Source organism: Caretta caretta, chromosome 2 (assembly GCF_965140235.1).
Source record: "Caretta caretta isolate rCarCar2 chromosome 2, rCarCar1.hap1, whole genome shotgun sequence".
Lineage (NCBI taxonomy): Eukaryota > Metazoa > Chordata > Testudines > Cheloniidae > Caretta > Caretta caretta.
In genome coordinates this window covers 271,134,613-271,154,342 of record NC_134207.1, presented here as the reverse complement: position 1 = coordinate 271,154,342, position 19,730 = coordinate 271,134,613, and the positions used below count along the sequence as shown (strand labels likewise).

Here is a 19,730-nt window from a genome sequence, read left to right as displayed (position 1 = left end):
CTGCACTGGCTACTCTAGGGCTTGTGTTCAGAGACGGGGGCTAGGCAGACCCAGCCTTTACCTTTCAGTCAGCGGGGGCTGCTAGGGGTGGGGTCCCGTTTCTCACCTGGTTGATGTGCACAGAAGGAATAGAGGCCGCAGAGACAGACGAATGGCTAGGTGAATTGGGCAGGGACTTGCAGGGCCCTATGGAGAGCTGCTGTTTCTTCCGCAGGGCCACCACCTTCTGAGCCACTGAAAGAGAGAAGAGAGGGGCTAGAATCAGACGGCTTTCCCCACCCACTGCACCTCCAGAGCAGTTCAGAGCGACCCCGTGCCGGCTCCTGCCTCTGCCTGCAGCCAGTACCTGGGGCTTCAAACTGCCCCTCGCTGTGGCACCAGGGACTCCGGAAGCACATCCAACCTGCGGCTGCCTCAGGCTGCAGAGCACGGAGCCGCTAGTGGCTGCCCCAGGGGGGCGGCGCACCACTGCAGTTCGCCCTGCCCCCTGGGTACGTGTCCCACAGCTCCTGGCACTGCCCATAAAGCAGTGGCTTCAGGGGGATTCTGAAAGATCTTCTAGGAGCCCAGGTGAACTGCAGGAAAAAAGGTCAAATTCTCATCATTTCTTGGGACACACCCATTAGTCTCTGGGCACTGGCTCCGTATCCAAGCCCTGGTCTCAGAACAGGTCCAGGCTGAACCCTCGGCTGCTGGAGCTTTGGAAAGCAGTTGCAAGGCACCATGGGCCGCGGAGGGGCTCCCGCAGGAGCGGCAGGGGGTGCAGCCGCTCACAGAGCCAGCCACTGAACTGGGCATGCCCTGAACACACCAGGTAGCAGTGGCCTTCATCCCAGCTGCACCCGTGCTCTGCCTCAAATGCCACAGCTGCCCCCTTCCCAACCTCCACATCCTGTCCTCCAACCTGGGCACTAGGCACTTCCATCCTCCAGACTGGGAGCCCTCCACTCTAGACACTCCTCTGCCCATGTTTAAACAAAGACAAACACACCCCTCTCCGGTGACCCACTCGGTAAGCACCGGCTCAGAACCCAGAGCCCAGGCCTTCACAGACTCCTGCTGGAGCCCGGCCCGCCCCGGGGACAACTCGGCAGAACGCCTTGAAGGCGGACGCACATGGGAGCAGGCGCCCCGGTGCAGGGCCATGCAGAGAACGCCCTGCCAGAAGCTCTCCTACACTGATCACAACGGCCACAGTACAGCAACGGGAGAGGCGTCCCTCAGGCAGGCAGTGCAAAGCCACTAAGAGCTTCACGGGGTAAAGCCAGCCCGGTCAGTGCCACATGCTGCTGGCCCAGTGTGCCCTGTCACAAGCCTCCTGCTGAACTCTGCGCTGGTCCCAGAGAGCCTTAAGATGCCGCACCACATACAGCGTTGAACTGGGAGGAGTCTAACCCCCAGGTAGCCCCATGGGTCCCTGCGCCCCAACACCATGGCTGCACGCAGATGGGACAGGCTGACCTGCCTTCTCAGCCGGAGCTGGGAGCCCAGCCAAAACGCCCTCAATCGGAGTGGCCCATGTTACCTCTGCCATCTCTTCCGGCTGTCCCCCCCATAAACCAACAGCACCGCCCTCGTCTCTGGCATGAGCCTCAGCAAGCAGGCTCACACCCATGCTTTGTGCGCCGTGCAGTGCTGGGCCAGGCCACTGGCCATGCTGGCTGGGTCGGGTGATGTGGAGACACAGAGCTACGTGTAGTCACAATACCGCACGCACCACAGCCCCCTCACCCCAGCCTATCTGCCGGCACAAGAGGAAGGGGGGCAAGATGGACCCAGCAGCCCCTCGCCGTGCTGCCACGGCCATGTAACCCCCCACTCAGGAGCAGCGGGGCACCCAGCCCTGGAGGCCAGCGCTCACCGGGTGGAGGGTGGCCGCAGACTGGTTGGACAGAGCTGTTGTCCGGCGGGCAGCAGAGGGTGCAGAACTTTTTCATCCCGCTGTGGGGAACAGGTCTCAACAATGCAGCCTCAGGCCGCGTGGGTGAGAGCGGCCATCGCCCTGCCCAGGGCCCACCCAATGTTCCTGGACAACTGGGCCCTGGCTTGCGGCCAGGACTCCACCGTGGGTGCGTTGTCATGTCTGTTTCCATGCAATACACAGAATGCTGCACGGGCATGCAGTGAAGGGGGCCAATGAACCGGAGAGTACCGAGGGACAGAAACAGCTGGAGCCCAAGTCTGCTTCCCCACCCCACCCCCAGCAAGCCCAGGAGCCCCCACGCCGGCCTTGGTGGCAGGTCCCTGCAGGCCCTCAAGAGCCAGCAGAGGAGGACACCTCGCGCCACACAACACTGAGCCCAGCCAACACTGACCCACTGGGGCACCAGGCACACGCGCTTGTGCCCGGGCTCCCAAGTCCACTCCCAAGCTACGCAGAGCGGTGGCGATTCTGCTCAATGCTGAGTAAGGGCAGAGTGGGCCGGCTTTTGACTGGGAGAGACCGAGAGGCCGTGGCAGTCCCTGATGGCCCACAGTGACAGCTCTGGGGCGGAGCCGCACCATGGCACGAGGCAGCAGCAAGACGGACAGTCACTATTCACAGCTGGACAGACAAGCTGCCGCTGAGCGCAGCCTGCATCAGAAGTGCTCCGTGAACACAGGTTCCCGGGGGGCGGGCGAGGGGGGATGGCTCCTTGAGCTAATGCCGGCACTGCTCCTCCCTGTCGTTTCTTGTGGATGTATTGTTTCTTGACTTTAGCAAAGCTTTTGACACGGTCTCCCACAGTATTCTTGTCAGCAAGTTAAGGAAGTATGGGCTGGATGAATGCACTATAAGGTGGGTAGAAAGCTGGCTAGATCGTCGGGCTCAACGGGTAGTGATCAATGGCTCCATGTCTAGTTGGCAGCCGGTATCAAGGGTCGGTCCTGGGGCCGGTTTTGTTCAATATCTTCATAAATGATCTGGAGGATGGTGTGGATTGCACTCTCAGCAAATTTGCAGATGATACTAAACTGGGAGGAGTGGTAGATACGCTGGAGGGCAGGGATAGGATACAGAAGGACCTAGACAAATTGGAGGATTGGGCCAAAAGAAATCTGATGAGGTTCAATAAGGATAAGTGCAGGGTCCTGCACTTAGGACGGAAGAACCCAATGCACAACTACAGACTAGGGACCGAATGGCTAGGCAGCAGTTCTGCGGAAAAGGACCTAGGGGTGACAGTGGACGAGAAGCTGGATATGAGTCAGCAGTGTGCCCTTGTTGCCAAGAAGGCCAATGGCATTTTGGGATGTATAAGTAGGGGCATAGCGAGCGGATCGAGGGACGTGATCGTTCCCCTCTATTCGACATTGGTGAGGCCTCATCTGGAGTACTGTGTCCAGTTTTGGGCCCCACACTACAAGAAGGATGTGGATAAATTGGAGAGAGTCCAGCGAAGGGCAACAAAAATGATTAGGGGTCTGGAACACATGAGTTATGAGGAGAGGCTGAGGGAGCTGGGATTGTTTAGCCTGCAGAAGAGAAGAATGAGGGGGGATTTGATAGCTGCTTTCAACTACCTGAAAGGGGGTTCCAAAGAGGATGGCTCTAGATTGTTCTCAATGGTAGCAGATGACAGAACGAGGAGCAATGGTCTCAAGTTGCAGTGGGGGAGGTTTAGATTGGATATTAGGAAAAACTTTTTCACTAAGAGGGTGGTGAAACACTGGAATGCGTTACCTAGGGAGGTGGTAGAATCTCCTTCCTTAGAGGTTTTTAAGGTCAGGCTTGACAAAGCCCTGGCTGGGATGATTTAACTGGGAATTGGTCCTGCTTCGAGCAGGGGGTTGGACTAGATGACCTTCAGGGGTCCCTTCCAACCCTGATATTCTATGATTCTATGATTCTTGCTCTGCTGGTGGGGGGCTTCCGCATCTGTATTAATTATTCCACTGCTTTTGTTTGCTTTGTGAGGGATTTTCCCCTGGAGCAGAGAACCCCGCGTGCGCTGATGGGGCAGGAATTATTAGCGACTGCAGCTACAGGCACCGTGAGGGACTTCGGGGGGTGAGTTTGCACTTTGGTCGGATGTCCATTTCCCTCCTGGTTGGTTTGGGTTGTGATGAGGGAGCACAGTCCGACTGATGTGCCACCTATCCGGAGACCTTCGGCAGAAATTCCTTCATTAAACGAGCATGTGCATGCAGGACAGCTGCGAGCTGCAACGCAGGGAACACGCAGCCCTGAACCAAGGGCAACACCTGATGTGTCTTGGGGAGTCTTGTTTTCTTTGCCACCATCTCATGAAGGAAGGATGCCTGGCAGGTGAAGGAGCTGCCCTGAATAACCAGGTTGCACTGGGCAGGTGGTGCAGAAACCAGCTGCTGTGTCTTGCATCCTCTCTCTGGAACCATGGCGCCCAGAGCTCATTCGCCTACTCTGGCATCAGCTCTTGTCCTGGCTCTCTCCGGCTCAAGATGGAGTGTCGACTCCGAATCCCTCTGACGATCAGATTCTCTCCTGGACCCTGGTGTGTGTACGCCCTGGCACTGAGATCCCGCAGGCCTGACCCTCCGCCTGCTCTGGGAGGTGCGGGGGGTTGCACTGGTCACTACAAGGAACAATAAGTGACAGGGTTAATCGCCATAACAATGGCTCCTCCACCCTTGGACTACCAAGGAATGCCAAGCCCAGCGCCTCCCTGGCAAGCTACAGCTGCACTTCACAAATTCTGCGGTGAGGCGGGGGAGGGGCAGGAGCAATGGAGGGGGCAGGTGTGGACGCACATGGGGGCTGCGGCTCACAGAGGTTACGGATTGCAGGGAAAGAGCACGCTTCGGAACAGCTTTCGGCAGCGAGTGGAAAGCACGGCCACTGGAATTCTTCATCCGGAGCATCTCAGAAAGCCAACGCCGGGCGTGTTTCTGCGGGTGCAGGGAAACACACTGCTCCCCGATGTGCCCGCCAGCGAGAGCAGCGGCTTTATAAACGCTACCCAGGCCCCACTCCTAAGGGCTGGGGGACAGAAGGGCTAAAGAACTAGGGGCTTACCTCAGCAGCCAGGGTTCCTAGAGCATTGCCTTTGCACGTTCACACTCGTGGAGTGCCGCTGAGCCTGGGGAAGCTGCTGGAGAGCAGAGCCTACTGGGGCCATCCATGCACTGGACCCAAGGAGCCCGGGGGCCTCAGTTCCTTCTGTTACAGCCCAGACGCCTGCAAGTGGAAGGAGAGCCAGCCCACGAATACCCCCACCAGAGCCTCTGCATCGTCCCAGCTGGGGAGTGGGGTCCGAGCTGGCTGCACAGACCCCAGCGGGGGAAGGATGCAGAAGTGGTTCCCAAAGTGACTTCAGCTCAACGCCCAGCTGAGAGTGGTGCTGCGTCAGCATCTGCACAGAACTCCGGGAGCAGCCCCGCAGATAAGGGGACCTCTCGCTCCAGGTGGGAGCCAGGCTCCCAGCCCAGCCAGGTGGAGGCTTGGGCCAGCCACCCAAGCCCAGACCCATGAGCACCCAAATCTCCACCAGTCCTGCAACGTCCATACTGTTTGCAGCAGGTAGTGTGAGCCCGCCCCAACTGCACTGTACACACGCCCTATAGTTCTAGCATGGAAACCTGGCAGAGGTAGGCCACTGCTGCCCTTTCTCCTCCCTGGCAGGGTGAGCCCTCAAGCCCTGACACCCTAGACAAGGCACTGCAGTCTAACACCACTAGCCAGGTAATGAGTGGAGACGCACCCCTTGTGCTTTCATCCCCAGAGGCTGCAACAAGTTTAGGAAGTTTCCTAAATGGCGGAGTTCTGGCCAGACAAAAAGCCCCAGCCCTGCTGACATCTACAACACGGAGTCTAACTTCTCCGGGGCAAAGTCCTCGGCTGAGAATCCTCAATCCTGAAGCACTTACACGAGAGGAAAGTGATCAGGAACAGTCAGCATGGGTTCACCAAGAGAAGGTCAAGCCTGACTAATCTAATCGCCTTCTGTGATGAGATTACTGGTTCTGTGGATGAAGGGAAAGCAGTGGATGTATTGTTTCTTGATTTTAGCAAAGCTTTTGACACGGTCTCCCACAGTATTCTTGTCAGCAAGTTAAAGAAGTATGGGCTGGATGAATGCACTATAAGGTGGGTAGAAAGTTGGCTAGATTGTCGGGCTCAACGGGTAGTGATCAATGGCTCCATGTCTAAATGGCAGCCGGTATCAAGTGGAGTGCCCCAAGGGTCGGTCCTCGGGCCGGTTTTGTTCAATATCTTCATAAATGATCTGGAGGATGGTGTGGATTGCACTCTCAGCAAATTTGCGGATGATACTAAACTAGGAGGAGTGGTAGGTAGGGATAGGATAAAGAGGGACCTAGACAAATTGGAGGATTGGGCCAAAAGAAAAGAAATCTGATGAGGTTCAACAAGGATAAGTGCAAGGTCCTGCACTTAGGACGGAAGAATACCATGCACCGCTATAGACTAGGGACTGAATGGCTAGGCAGCAGTTCTGCGGAAAAGGACCTAGAGGTGACAGTGGATGAGACGCTGGATATGAGTCAACAGTGTGCCCTTGTTGCCAAGAAAGCCAATGGCATTTTGGGATGTATAAGTAGGGGCATAGCCAGCAGATCGAGGGATGTGATCGTTCCCCTCTATTCGACATTGGTGAGGCCTCATCTGGAGTACTGTGTCCAGTTTTGGGCCCCACACTACAAGAAGGATGTGGAAAAATTGGAGAGAGTCCAGCGAAAGGCAACGAAAATGACTAGGGGTCTGGAACACATGACTTATGAGGAGAGGCTGAGGGAACTGGGATTGTTTAGTCTGCAGAAGAGAAGAATGAGGGGGGATTTGATAGCTGCTTTCAACTACCTGAGAGGTGGTTCCAGAGAGGATGGTTCTAGACTATTCTCAGTGGTAGAAGAGGACAGGACAAGGAGTAATGGTCTCAAGTTGCAGTGGGGGAGGTTTAGGTTGGATATTAGGAAAAACTTTTTCACTAGGAGGGTGGTGAAACACTGAAATGCGTTACCTAGGGAGCTGGTAGAATCTCCTTCCTTAGAAGTTTTTAAGGTCAGGCTTGACAAAGCCCTGGCTGGGATGATTTAGTTGGGGATTGGACCTGCTTTGAGCAGGGGGTTGGACTAGATTACCTTCTGAGGTCCCTTCCAACCCTGATATTCTATGATTCTATGAGAACAGGGAGATTAGAGAGGTCTGATGCAGGTGGATTTCAGACAGCGCCTCTGGCATACGTTTGGGATGAGGACTCAGGACACATTAGCCCCTGTAGAATACAGCAAAGGGAGGATCCATTATTAAACCCTAACCCTCCCTTAGCGGATGTCTGTGTTACGAGCCAGGGCATGAATCAAAGTCACATACACGCTACATGCTAAAACCAGGAGCGGAGCTGCAGTACAAACCCACCTGAGCCCCCGGGTACGTACTCGGGGCAACCAGCCCTTGTTGCTCCTTGTTAGGATATAGATATTCAGGCCTGTCTGCAAAGGCCTATATGCTAAGAATTTAGGTGTATTCTTATCACTTGGCTAGTTCTAGAGGTATAATAGAAAGAATCAAAATCACTGTCGGCCGGTGTAAGGGCCTTCTCTTACTGTGACAGTCTGAGGCCCTGTGCTTAGGCTAAGGCCTTTGGCTAAGCAGCAGAGGCAGCCATAGCTGGGAAGCGACCCCGGTCACCTCCTCACATCCCAAACTAGTCACATTGAAATAAGGTGCCATTGGTCTGTTAGGATACAATCCTGTCCTGATAACGTCTATCGCCTCCAGAGAAAGGGAAGTGCCTAGAAGATGTAAAAGGAAACTTAGTCTGATAGCATTCTGTCTGGCAAGAACTCACTTATCGATAGTTGGGGTGTGAAATCCTCATTTCTGTGTTGTTCTGTCACTGTAGTCCCCATTTCCCCATTGTTTGTCTGTATAATCTCTGTCTGGTTCTGGGATTGTTTCTGTCTGCTGTGTGATTAATTTTGCTGGGTGTACACTAATTAAGGTGGTGGGATCTAATTGGTTAAATAATCATGTTACAATATGTTAGGATTGGTTAGTTAAATTTCAGTAAAATGGCTGGTTAAGGTATAGCTAAGCGGAACTCAAGTTTTACTATATAGTCTGCAGTCAATCAGGAAGAAAGGTGGGGAATGGGAATGGGGAATGGGGGTGGGGAAATTGGAATCATGTTTTGCTGAGGGGGAGGAAATTAGAATCATGTTTTGCTAAAGGGGGGAATGGGAACAGGGACACAGGTGTAAGGCTCTGTGGTGTCAGAGCTGGGAAGGGGGACACTAAGGAAGGAAACTGGAATCATGCTTGCTGGAAGTTCACCCCAATAAACATCGGATTGTTTGCACCTTCGGACTTCGGGGATTGCTGCTCTCTGCTCATGGGAGAAGGACCAGGGAAGTGAGCGGGTGAAGGAACAAGCCCCTAACATCGCTTGGGTCTGCCTCAGCAACGTTACACGTCTCGACGCTCTAGCTCAATGGGAGCTAGCTCTCGAGCGCGTCTTTGCGAGCTGGGGATTGCACCCCTCGCTCATAGCACAGACCTAGCCTGACTCCGCTTGCTAACAGAATGGTGATGAAACCATCCGGCCAGATCCTCAGGATATGGCCCAGGGTCTTCAAAGGCAGGAAGGAGAGAGAGCACACGCCCAAGGGCTCCAGGCAAAGGTCCCACGGTGTAGCAGGCTCTCTGGAGATATTCGCCAGGGCTTCAGGAATCCTGCAACAGCAGCGTGACTAAAATCAGCAGGACTCTCCACTGGGGGTTTCATGGGGAAAAGACAAGGAACGGCCCAGAGACTTCAGGTCCAGCCAACAGTCCCAAACAGATTAGACAGGCAGAGAACAGGCAAACATTAATCTGCTGCCCACAGAGAACCTTTTCACTCCCCAGGACAGAGGGTTTTCTGCATGCCTTCTGCACTCCCACTGGGCTCAGCAGGTCTGAAATACTGCTCTGAGATTCAGGCCACGAGGCGGTGCGATTCCCGAGCAGGAGGCAGGGTCAGACCATCTCCTTGAGACAGCAGGGCTCAGGGTACCAGTAGGAAAAATGAAGGCTCCCATAAGAGATTTGGGAGGGCCATACAGCCACATTGCCTAGCCCAGGCTGGAGCAACCAGCATGACTCGAGCTCTGGCCTGTCATGTGTCCGTTTGATCGCCAGTGGAGAAATGTTCCAGTCCAGCATGGCCATGGGATGGAGTCTCTGGAGCAGACTGTAGGGCACTTCACGCTGATGTTTGCTGGAGTGGGGTCCTCCACTTCTTTAACAGCAGATCCACCAGGGCCTGTTTCAAGCAGGACTACTGTCCCTGTCATAGATACTGCATCTGGGCTCCTCACAATCTTTAGTGTATTTATCATCACAGTGCCCCCGTGAGGGGGGCAGGACTATTACCCCATTTTGCAGTTGGAAACTGAGGCAGAGAGAGAGAGAGACCATGGGCTTGTCTACATGGGACGTCACTGTGCAGAAAGCTCAGGCGCTGTAGATTCACACTCTGGCTTTTTGCACAGTAACGTCCCATGAAGACAAGCCCGATGTGATATGTCCAGGATCACAAAGGATGTTTGCTGTGGAGCAGGAACTGAACCCAGGTCTCCCACAGCTCAGATTAGTGCTCCAACCACCAGACCCAGCCTTCCTCCCAGTGCCCACGGCAATCTCTAGCACTCTCTTTGCCGGCTGGATGACGGGCCAAGCACCAGTCCCACAGAGCCATTCCCTCCTGACTGTTCTGCAATATGCACTTGTTTGGTGACAGAATAGGAAGTGTTCTACTGTGACTGGGCAACACAATATCACATCCCCTGAGCAGCTGCACAGACGACTTTACAGCCTCTCCCCCAGCACCCAGTTCCAGACACTGCTACCCAAACATCTCACTGCCACGAGCTGTCCGCTCTGGGGAACCAGCCACAGCCTCGGTGATGATCCCAATGGAGGGGCTCAGAGAACTCAGCTGCACTCCCTTCAGCCCAGCATCTAGGAGCTTCCACCAAGAGGTGGCCAAGGGAGCAATGCCTCGTCATCTGCACTGAGCGTGAATCCTGCTGCCAGCCAGGGCTGTCGCAGCTTCATTTGCGACTACACCAACGTATGTGTGAAGAAACCAGGTGTCCCTTAGTCCCCGGCAGACTCACACTGATCTCCGAGGATCCTCTCTCAGGAGAAGGGTAACTGGCAAACATCCCTGGAAGAATTGCCTTGGCCTGGCCTGAGCCCTCGATGGCCCCACAAAGGAGATTCTTTGGGCAGACACGAGAGTGGACTTCTCTCGAATCCAGAAACGGAGGGCCTGGAACACCTTGAATGATCCCTCGAATGCCTGGGGAGAACGGGGACAAACTAGCCAATTGTCTAGCAATGGGAACATCTTGACACCCGAGACGGACATGAGCCCTCCCAGACATCTGGTGACTCCCCTTGATGCAGCCCCTTGCACTGAGAACGGAAGCTGTCCCTCCACAGAGAGAGGTGTCATTCCGACAGCCACACTGACGCAGGCATCCTTACGCTGAGAGCTCCAAGCCAGTTTTGAGGGGACAGGGCAACACCTGGAACTTCCCAAGGAAGCTAGGTTTCAGAGTGGTAGCCGTGGTAGTCTGTATCAGCAAAAACAACGAGGCACCTCGTTGTGGCACCTCAGAGACTAACCAATCTATTTGGGCATAAGCTTTCGCGGGATATAACCCACTTCATCAGATGCACGGAGTGAAAAATACAGTGAGCAGTATATATATTACAGCACATGAAAAGATGGGAGCTGCCTTACCAAGTGGGAGATCAGTGCTAACGAGGCCAATTCATTTAAGGTGGAAGTGGCCTATTCTCAACAGTTGACAAGAAGGGGCGAATATCAACAGAGGGAAAATTACCCTTGTAGTGTTAACGAGGCCAATGCAATCAGGGTGGACGTTGCTCATTCCCAACCACCGACAAGAAGGTGTGAGTATCAGCAGAGGGAAAATTACTTTTTGTAGTGATCCAACCACTCCCAGTCTTTATTCAGGCCGAATTTGATGGTGTCCAGTTTGCAAATTAATTCTAGTTCTGCAGTTTCTCGTTGAAGTCTGTTTTTGAAGTTTTTTTGTTGAAGAATTGCCACTTTTAAGTCTGTTATTGAGTGTCCAGGGAGATTGAAGTGCTCTCCTACTGGTTTTTGAATGTTACAATTCTTGATGTCTGATTTGTATCCATTTATTCTTTTGCGTAGAGACGGTCCGTTTGGCCAATGCAGTCAGTCTCTAGAGGGCCACAATGAGAAGAGGCCGTTTCTCATGCTGGATGAGAAAACCTGTCTGAGGAGCTCACCTCTGCTCTGAGCAGCTCCTCAGGAGGGATCCCTGCAGCGCAATGGGGTGAAACTGATTCACGCATCCAAGCTGAACGAGATCTAGCAACTGGATGGGATTCCACCGCAAGCTGCCATGCCCCAGCAGGCAGGCAGGGAAGCAGAAGTCAGAAATCTCAGTGGTTTTCAAGCAACACGCCAGATTTGCAGCCTTGATGCTGAAGGTGATACATGGTGGCAGCTGATGCATCAGCTCGGCCTCACACATTTCTGAGGAACCTCTCCAACACCGGAAGGATGAAGACTCCCTGTCCCTGGTGGTGTCGGACTCAATGGTGCACATACTGGAGCCTGATCGTACGCTCCGGCGCTGGCCACAGGCAGAAGGAAGAATCCAAGCCCTTGGGACTGGCGAGACGGACAAAGCTGCAGCTGCTCTCAGTACACCTTGCAGGAATCTTTCCACATGCTCCCTGGACGCAGGCTAACAACTCGCCTCTGCCAGAGCAGCGCCAAGAAGTCCAGCACAAAAGGGCCCTTGTGTAGAGGTCAGCTCACCACGGTGCAGAAGCGCTCTCAAAACAAGAGTCTGCTGGAGCAGAGAGCCCCCAGCGCTGGTGGCCTTGGTCATGGCACTGATTTACTCCGAGCCAGGGAAGATCCTGACACTGAGAAGCACCTGCACCCGCCCACTCTAAGGGTACAAAGCTTTGCTGGAGACACTTCACTACCAAGACACCAACAGGTGCATGCTGAGTGCCAGCAGCTAAGAGGATCATGTGCATTAGACTCATAGAAGATCTGGGTTGGAAGGGACCACAGGAGGTCATCTAGTCCAAGCCCCTGCTCAAAGCAGGACCAATCCCCAATCAAATCATCCCAGCCAGCGCTTTGTCAAGCCTGACCTTAAAAACTTCTCAGGAAGGAGATTCCACCACCTCCCTAGGTAACCCATTCCAGTGCTTCACACCCTCCTAGTGAAATAGTGTTTCCTAATATCCAACCTAAACCTCCCCCACTGCAACTTGAGACCATTACTCCTTGTTCTGTCATCTGCCACCACTGAGAACAGCTGAGCTCCATCCTCTTTGGAACCCCCCTTCAGGTAGTTGAAGGCTGCTATCAAATCCCCCCTCACTCTTCTCTTCTACAGCTTAAACAATTTCACACTTGAGTTCCTTCAAAACTCTTGGGTGAATATCATCTGGTCCTGGTGGCTTATTACTGTTTAGTTTATCAATTTATTCCAAAACCTCCTCTAATGACACCTCAGTCTGGGTCAGTTCCTCAGATTTGTTACCTAAAAAGAATGGCTCAGGTGTGGCAATCTCCCTCACATCCTCAGCCATGAAGACCAAGGCAAAGAATTCATTTGGTTTCTCTGCAATGGCCTTATCGTCCTTGAGTGCTCCTTTAGCATCTCCATCGTCCAGTGGCCCCATTGGTTGTTTAACAGGCTTCCCGCTTCTGATCTACTTAAAAAGTAATAGCAAAATTTTTTTTAAGTCTTTGTCTAACAGTTCTTCAAATTCTTTTTTGGCCTGACTAATTGTATTTTGACACTTCATTTGCCAGTGTTTATGCTCCTTTCTATTTTCCTCACTGGGATTTAACTTCCACTTTTTAAAGGATGCCTTTTTGCCTCTCACTGCTTCTTTGACTTTGTTGTTTAGCCACAGTGGTGCTTTTTGGTTCTCTTACTGTGTTTTTTAATTTGGGATACACACCGAGGCTGAGCCCCTATGATGGTGTCTTTAAAAAGTTTCCACACAGCTTGCAGAGAGTTCACTTTTGGCACCGTACCTTTTAATTTCTGTTTCACTAACCTCCTCATTTCTGTGTAGTTCCCCCTTCTGAAATTAAATGCTGCCGTGGTGGGCTGCTGGGGTGTTTTCCCCGCCACAGGGATGTTAAATTGAATTAGATTAGGGTCACTATTACCAAGCAGTCCAGCTCTATTCACCTCTTGGACCTGATCCTGTGCTGTACTTAGGACTAAATCAAGAATTGCCTCTCCTCTGGTGGGTTCCAGGACCAGCTGCTCCAAGAGGCAAACATTTGAGGTGTCAAGAAACTTTATCTCTGCATCCCGTCCTGAGGTGACATGGACCCAGTCAATATGGTGATAGCTGAAATCCCTCAATATTATTGAGTTTCCTATGTTAATGGCCTCTCTAATCAACCTGAGCATTTCACAGTCACTATCACCATCCTGATCAGGTGGTCTTATGTACTTATGTTCTTAGAATAGCGGAGAGATAACGGAGCACTGAATGGGGTCAGGTAGGGAGGGGCTGAGCAGTGATGGGTGGGGAGCAGGGACTAGCAGGACATGGAGAGAGACACACTGCTATGCACTCAGATAAGACCGTAACTGCTCCTTTATCCAACACTAAAGGCAGCTCTCCCCGAGCCGGGAGCACACGCTGCTTACCTGCTCTAGCGGGCTCCTCCTCCTCCTGCCAAACTGGCTTGGTCACTGTTTCTGCTACTGTGTCCGGATCCTGAGACTCACTAAACAGATCCTGTCACCCCAGCAATATCTCAACCGCACCCCTTGTCCCTGTGCTCCCCATTTCATAGACCCAGCACTCTCTCCTCAGGATCCTGCGGTCTGTGGCCGCAGCAACGCAGGGAGGCTTTGTGCTGTCCCGCTGCACCTCAGGCTGACAGAAAATGAACCCTGAGAATTCATTCCAGAGCTCCAGAGAGCTGAGGGGTCCCGCTGCTTCACCCCTGCTACCCTGACCCTAACACACCAGAACGGACAACCCTTCCCGTCTCCACAGCTCTCCAGAGCCCAGAGCAGAGCAGAGCAAATTCAGCACAGCCTGACTCCCCATTGCCTGCACATCGGCTACACTAGCCGCACGCTCGAAGGAAGGCCTCCGAGACACGTCAGCACCGGAGCAGAAGGGAGTCACCGTCGTTCCGGATGTTGGTGCTCGCAAAGTGGTGACAAAACCTGAGTTCCACGGAGGAGACCGCAGAAAACCTGATCCCTGCGCAGCAGAGTGAGGGAAGCAGACCAGACGGGTCCCAGACTCATAAAGTTTAATCTTAGAAAGGACCATCAGATCATCTGACCTCCTGTGTCTGACGGGTCATTCTGTTTCCCCAGGGACCCCTGCATCGAACCCAGCCACTGGCGCTTAGATAAAGCATCTTCCAGAAAGGCCCCTAGTCTGGATCTAGAGACATCCAGAAATGGAGAACTCACCGCTTCCCTGGGGAGTCTGTTGCCGTGGTTAATCGCACTGTTAAAAATGTGCAACGCATTTCTAGTTTGAATGTGTCAGGTTTCAGCTTCCAGCCAGTGTTCTGCCTGTCTCTGCTAGAGTATAGAGCCCTCTAGTGCCCAGGCACTTCTACACTGTAATCAAGTCACCTCTCAGTCGTCTTTGTGAGAAGCTACACAAATTGAGCTCCTGGGGCCTCTCACTGCCAGGCATTTTCTCCAGCCCGTGAATCATTTATCTCTCTTTTCTGAACCCTCTCCAGCTTTTCAACATCCTTTTAAAAATGGGGACACCAGAACTGGTTGCAGTGTTCACCAACACCGTACAGAGGTAACATCGCTTCCCTACTCCTATTCCCGTTTATACAGGCAAATATACAGGCTCTTGCCTAGCGTCACACTGGAAACTCATAAACTAAGTCTAGAAGAGACCACATCATCATCTAGTCTGATCTCCTCAGACCCCAATCTTCAAGTCGTCCACACATTTTATCAGCAGTAATTTTATATGGACTTCCAGGTCGCTGATGAAAATGTTGACTAGCGTTGGGCCAAGTACCAATCCCTGTGGACCCCACCATTCAATGGTGACTCTCTATTGATAACTACATTTTAGATGTCAGCCAGCTCTTGATCCATCTGATGTGCACTTCACTGATACTGGATAGTGCTGATATTTTAATCAGAATGTCGCATGGTGGGCTGTAATGATTGGGCCTACAAATTAATCCTCATTGTAAATTCAACTGTAAGAAGTGACTGAAAGTTCACAAAATGTCACAATAAGCTAAAACTTTTGGTGGGAAAAGGTACAAAAGGGAGACAGAAAAACTGAATTAGTCCATACAAAAAGCCTGCTGATATAACTCAAGGACTATGTTAAAAACATGTCTGGTAAACAAGACTGCGTGAGACCAAAAATCAGTGAACCAAAATTGGCATGTCAGCAATTAGGCCCAGCTGATGGACAAAACAATGAGAGGACGGGCTATTCCACCCACCACCTCCTTTTCAGGCCCTTAATGAAAGAGACTTTGGGGGGGAAATTGGCGACTGGAGCATGCTTCATCCTCACGACTGCCTCCCCCACCCTCTGCTGGGACCCCAGACCATCTTCATCCTAATCCTGAGAGATGTGCTGGCCAGACTGGGCCACAGAGAAGGAGCCGGATGACCCCAGCGCCAGCTATTCCCAAATGCCACCTGTGATGTGAGACTTGGGCTCTTTCCCCCCCATCCCCCACATGTCCTTCCCCTTCCCAACCTCACTCCTTCTTTTTCAAAGCCCTCTCCTTTTTCCTTCTGTCTCACAGGAGTCTGGCTTGGCCAGCCAAAATGGGGTATTTTGCAACACGGCCACAGCCTGAGACCTGAAAGAGGCAGCTAAAAGCAATGGCCTGACAGCCTGTTCCTGGTACAAGTTTGCAAGGCCTCGGAGTGGCTGATCAGACCACGCACTGGCCCGTTTCTCCAGCAGGAGGAGGGTGCAAGTGAAAGTCGACAGCTAACTCAGAAGCTGCATTTTCTCTCTGTTTTCTTTTCTCTCCCCTTTCGTGGGTGTTTGCCTTGTTTTGTCTTCTAGGAAATGGGATCAGACTTTAGCAACAACCACTGCTCCAGCTCATCTATCTAACTACGTCTGTGTTCCGTCATTACCTTCTGTGATACCATCCCAGCGACGGTCAAACAAGGATTCCCTCTAAAATCTCCCCCCAGCTAAAGGGAAAGGGACAAGGAATGTTGTTAAAATGAGAGCCTGAGTTAATACTTAACATTTTGGGTGCTGTAACTATTATTCCTTCTTTTCTGTGGCTTTAATACAAGGTTAACAGGAGTTTTTAATGGAGTGTTTGCCATGGTGCTAAGCAGGCTGCGGTCTCTGGATACCAAACCTCAAACCTCGTTTAAAGCTGTTTAATATTGGACAGCGACTGGGTCATGCTTACACCTTACACTGTGTCCCAAGCCTCGGTTTGCCAGAAACTGGGAATGGATCACTGGATGATTCCCTGTTCTGTTCACTCCTCTGGGGCACCTGGCACTGGCCACTGTCGGAAGACAGGAGACTGGGCTAGATGGACCTTTGGTCTGACCCAGTGTGGCCATTCGTATGTTCGGCCCACATAGTCCATCTAAACCCATACAAGAGGCACGAGGGGCTGCTCCACATGGAGACGCGGCGTGCGGCAGGCTGGAGTGTCAGCCTACAGCAGACTAGCCTGGCGCACGCTAACCGGCCAAGCAGGCCCTGCTGCCGTTCAGTGCTGGGGCTGGCGTGCGCTCTGACCTACTGCCGCGTCAGCCCTCGGGGACGGAGAGGGCGCTGGGCAGCAGGCGAGGCTTCTCTAGATTTACACCCAGCGTGCTGCGCACTGAAGGCCTGTCTGCACGTACACCCTTCGGCGCATCTGGCGAAAACACGCGATGCCGACGGGAGAGCTCCGCGAGCAGCCGGAGCCGTGCTGGCGGGAGAAGCTCTCTTGCTGACAGCACCGTGCACACCGGCACTTCTGGTGGTGTAACTCACGTCGCTCAGGGGGCGGCTTAGTCACACCCCAGCGACATCGGTTATGCCAGCCTAGGCTACGTCTACACTACAGCCTCCGCAGGGACAAGCCCTAAGCCCTGCTCTGCGCTACCTGCTTATGTCGGTAGAGCTACATCACAAGGCGCTTATCAGGATCTCGATGGGAGCGCTTCTCCTGCCCACCTAGCTGCCGCCTCTCGGGGAGGTGGGACACCTACGCCAACCCCTCACCCGTCGGCGGAGGAGCATCTTCATTAAGCGTGACGGGGCGGAGCTGCACCAGGGCAGCTTGTCAGTGGAGACAAAGCTTTACGTCAGCCGCCTTGCAGATGCCAAGTCTCGTACTTACACAATCACCTTTCTCAAGCAATCTTGGAATCTCATCCTAGAATGACACCAGGTGTGTTTGAGGAGACCTGTTTTCCATAAACCCATCTCGACTGGCATTAATGATATTCCTTCGATTTATCCAACGAATCCTCTCTCACTTTCTCCAGGACGGGTGCCAGGCTAATGGGCCCATATCATCCCTCTTGCCTTTCTGAATATTGGCACAACAGTGATACTCCTCCAGTCTCCTGGAACGTCCCCAGCATTCTAAGATTTGTTAAAAACTATCAACTGTGGGCCAGAGATCTCCTCAGCCAGCTCTGGTGGGACTGCTGGGTGCCTGTTATCTGGGCCTGCTGATCTGAACTTGTTTATCCCTAGCAGACATTGGCTACCAACGGAGCTAGGCAGGCCTGGCCAGTGCACCATGGGATGGTAGTGGGAGGACAGTTTGCACCCCGGGCTATGAGACCCGTGATCCCCTTCCATCCCGGCCCTGCACTGGTGGAAGGGGAAGCAAATCTAACTCCAAGGGAGTGTGATCTCGCTGTGCAACGTGTAGACAAGTGTGCTCCGGGTATGCTAGTGCGAGCACACAGTGGTTAGTGTCACCTCTCTAGTGTCGGTAATGCTTCACCAGGCCTGCTCCTCTGCTGTCTGTCCCACTCACTCCCTGCCCACAGCCATGTGCCCCGGGGCATTACTGCACGTTCTGGCTCAGCTGTCCTAGCGCTGCGGTCACCAGCTCAGCTCCACGGCTGGGAGCCCTCATGCAGGTGATGCCCAGGCACCCGTGGGCGCCGTAGGCATGGAGTCACAGACAGCCGCGCTCAGCACGGTTAGCCTGCATCAGGACTGAAGCACCAGGAGCCCCAACCCTCGCTACAACCCAGCACTCTCCACGCTCCATTCTGCTATTTCCTTCCAAGGCATCTCACCCCCTCTGGATCACTTCCCGGGCTTCACTGAGTTTGCTGCTCCTCCCGGCTGACCAACACCTCGCAGCGTCCTTCCAGATCACGACTGAAAACCCGGCCCCAGCACTTTGCCAACACTGCCCCCAAGTCCTCACAGCCCCAGGAGGGAGCTTAGGGTCATGGGCCCCACTTCACAGGCTGAGAGGTGAAGCAACTTGCTCAAAGGCAGTCAGTGTCTGTGCTGGGCTGGCAGCCCTGTGTCCCACACTGGACACCTTCTTCAACTCACCCCTTTGTTGCGGATCCGTATCTGCTGAACTGCCCTGCGGCCAGCCCCGGCCCAAGACAGAGGGCCATCCCCCAGCTGATTTCAATGAATTTCCAAGTCCGATTTAGTGACACCAGGTACCAGACACTTCCCAGGAACCTGCTTCCCTCTGGATCCTGTCCAGAAACAACTTAGTTTGTATGGCCAGATCTCCCCTGCTCACGCTCCAGGGGCTCACACCTAGTCTCTCCCACTGTTCTAGAGAGAGGGTGAGACATGCAGGCAGGTGCCAGCTGGCATGGACACTTCACCCGGAGCTGAAGCTGGGGTGCACACTGGTGAGTCCCAAGTGCACGAATTGGCAGTGTCTGGTAAATTCAGTTCGCCAGTTCCCATAATCTCCCAGAACACACCTTGCCCAGGCCCACTGGCCTGTGTCGTCAGAGGACCCTTTATCCAGGTTTCATCCAGGTCTCCACTACAACGTAACTGTCCAGACCTTCCCTTGACAGCTGGCTCTGGATCCCAGCCATTTTAGAGCCATCACTTCTGCCACCCCCTCTTGGCCACATCGTGGTCTCTCTAGGTCAGTCCATCCCACGTACCTGGACAACCCCTCGGTAGGAAGTCATTTAGCCTAATGGCAGTGAAGCAGTACGGCCAGGAGCAGTGTTTCCCAGGGGGGGGTGGGGGTGTCAGCACCCCCCAGGAGTCCTAAAGCACTGAACACTTGATTACCATCTAAAGCAAAGAAAATCTGGCTCCTCCCCTCCCGGCACACATGGCCTGTCAAGGCCAAGTATTCCCTGCCAGCCTCCCAAAGGCGCACGATTCAATATCAGGGTTACCACTGCTACACTTCCTTCTCTTACTTCAATGGGTCCTGTCGCCGAGAAGGTGAATCCCCTAACCCTCAGCTCTTGGATAGCCCTTTCCCTGGAGCCCCGGAGGCTTTGCAGAGGGGGAGCAAGACCATTACCTATCTTACAAAAGGGGAAGGACTCACCCACAGTCAGTGGCAGAGTCAGCCGGGGCCCTGCCCATTAGACCACGCTTCCCTCTTCTAGGACCAAGCAAGAAAGAAATCAAGCTCGGCTGCAGAGGATTGCGTTGCACCATTGTGTTCCCTGCAGCTCCACTTCAGCTGCCCCTTGCTCCAACAAGCCTCTCCCATGTCAGCAGTGCACTGTCCTTTCCAAACCTCCTTCCATGCCACCCT

The 19,730-nt window shown here is 53.4% G+C and overlaps 1 protein-coding gene across 4 annotated transcripts in view; it reads right to left on the bottom strand.

The window, feature by feature from the left end:
- The window catches only part of AGAP3 (ArfGAP with GTPase domain, ankyrin repeat and PH domain 3), a 258,069-nt gene that overhangs the window by 111,277 nt on the left and 127,062 nt on the right, over window positions 1-19,730 (bottom strand). For all 4 annotated transcript variants that reach the window (XM_048841958.2, XM_075126135.1, XM_075126133.1 and 1 more), the window contains exon 7: window positions 107-234. In XM_048841958.2, the coding sequence (XP_048697915.2) occupies window positions 107-234 (128 nt within the window). The remainder of the gene's footprint in view (window positions 1-106; window positions 235-19,730) is intronic.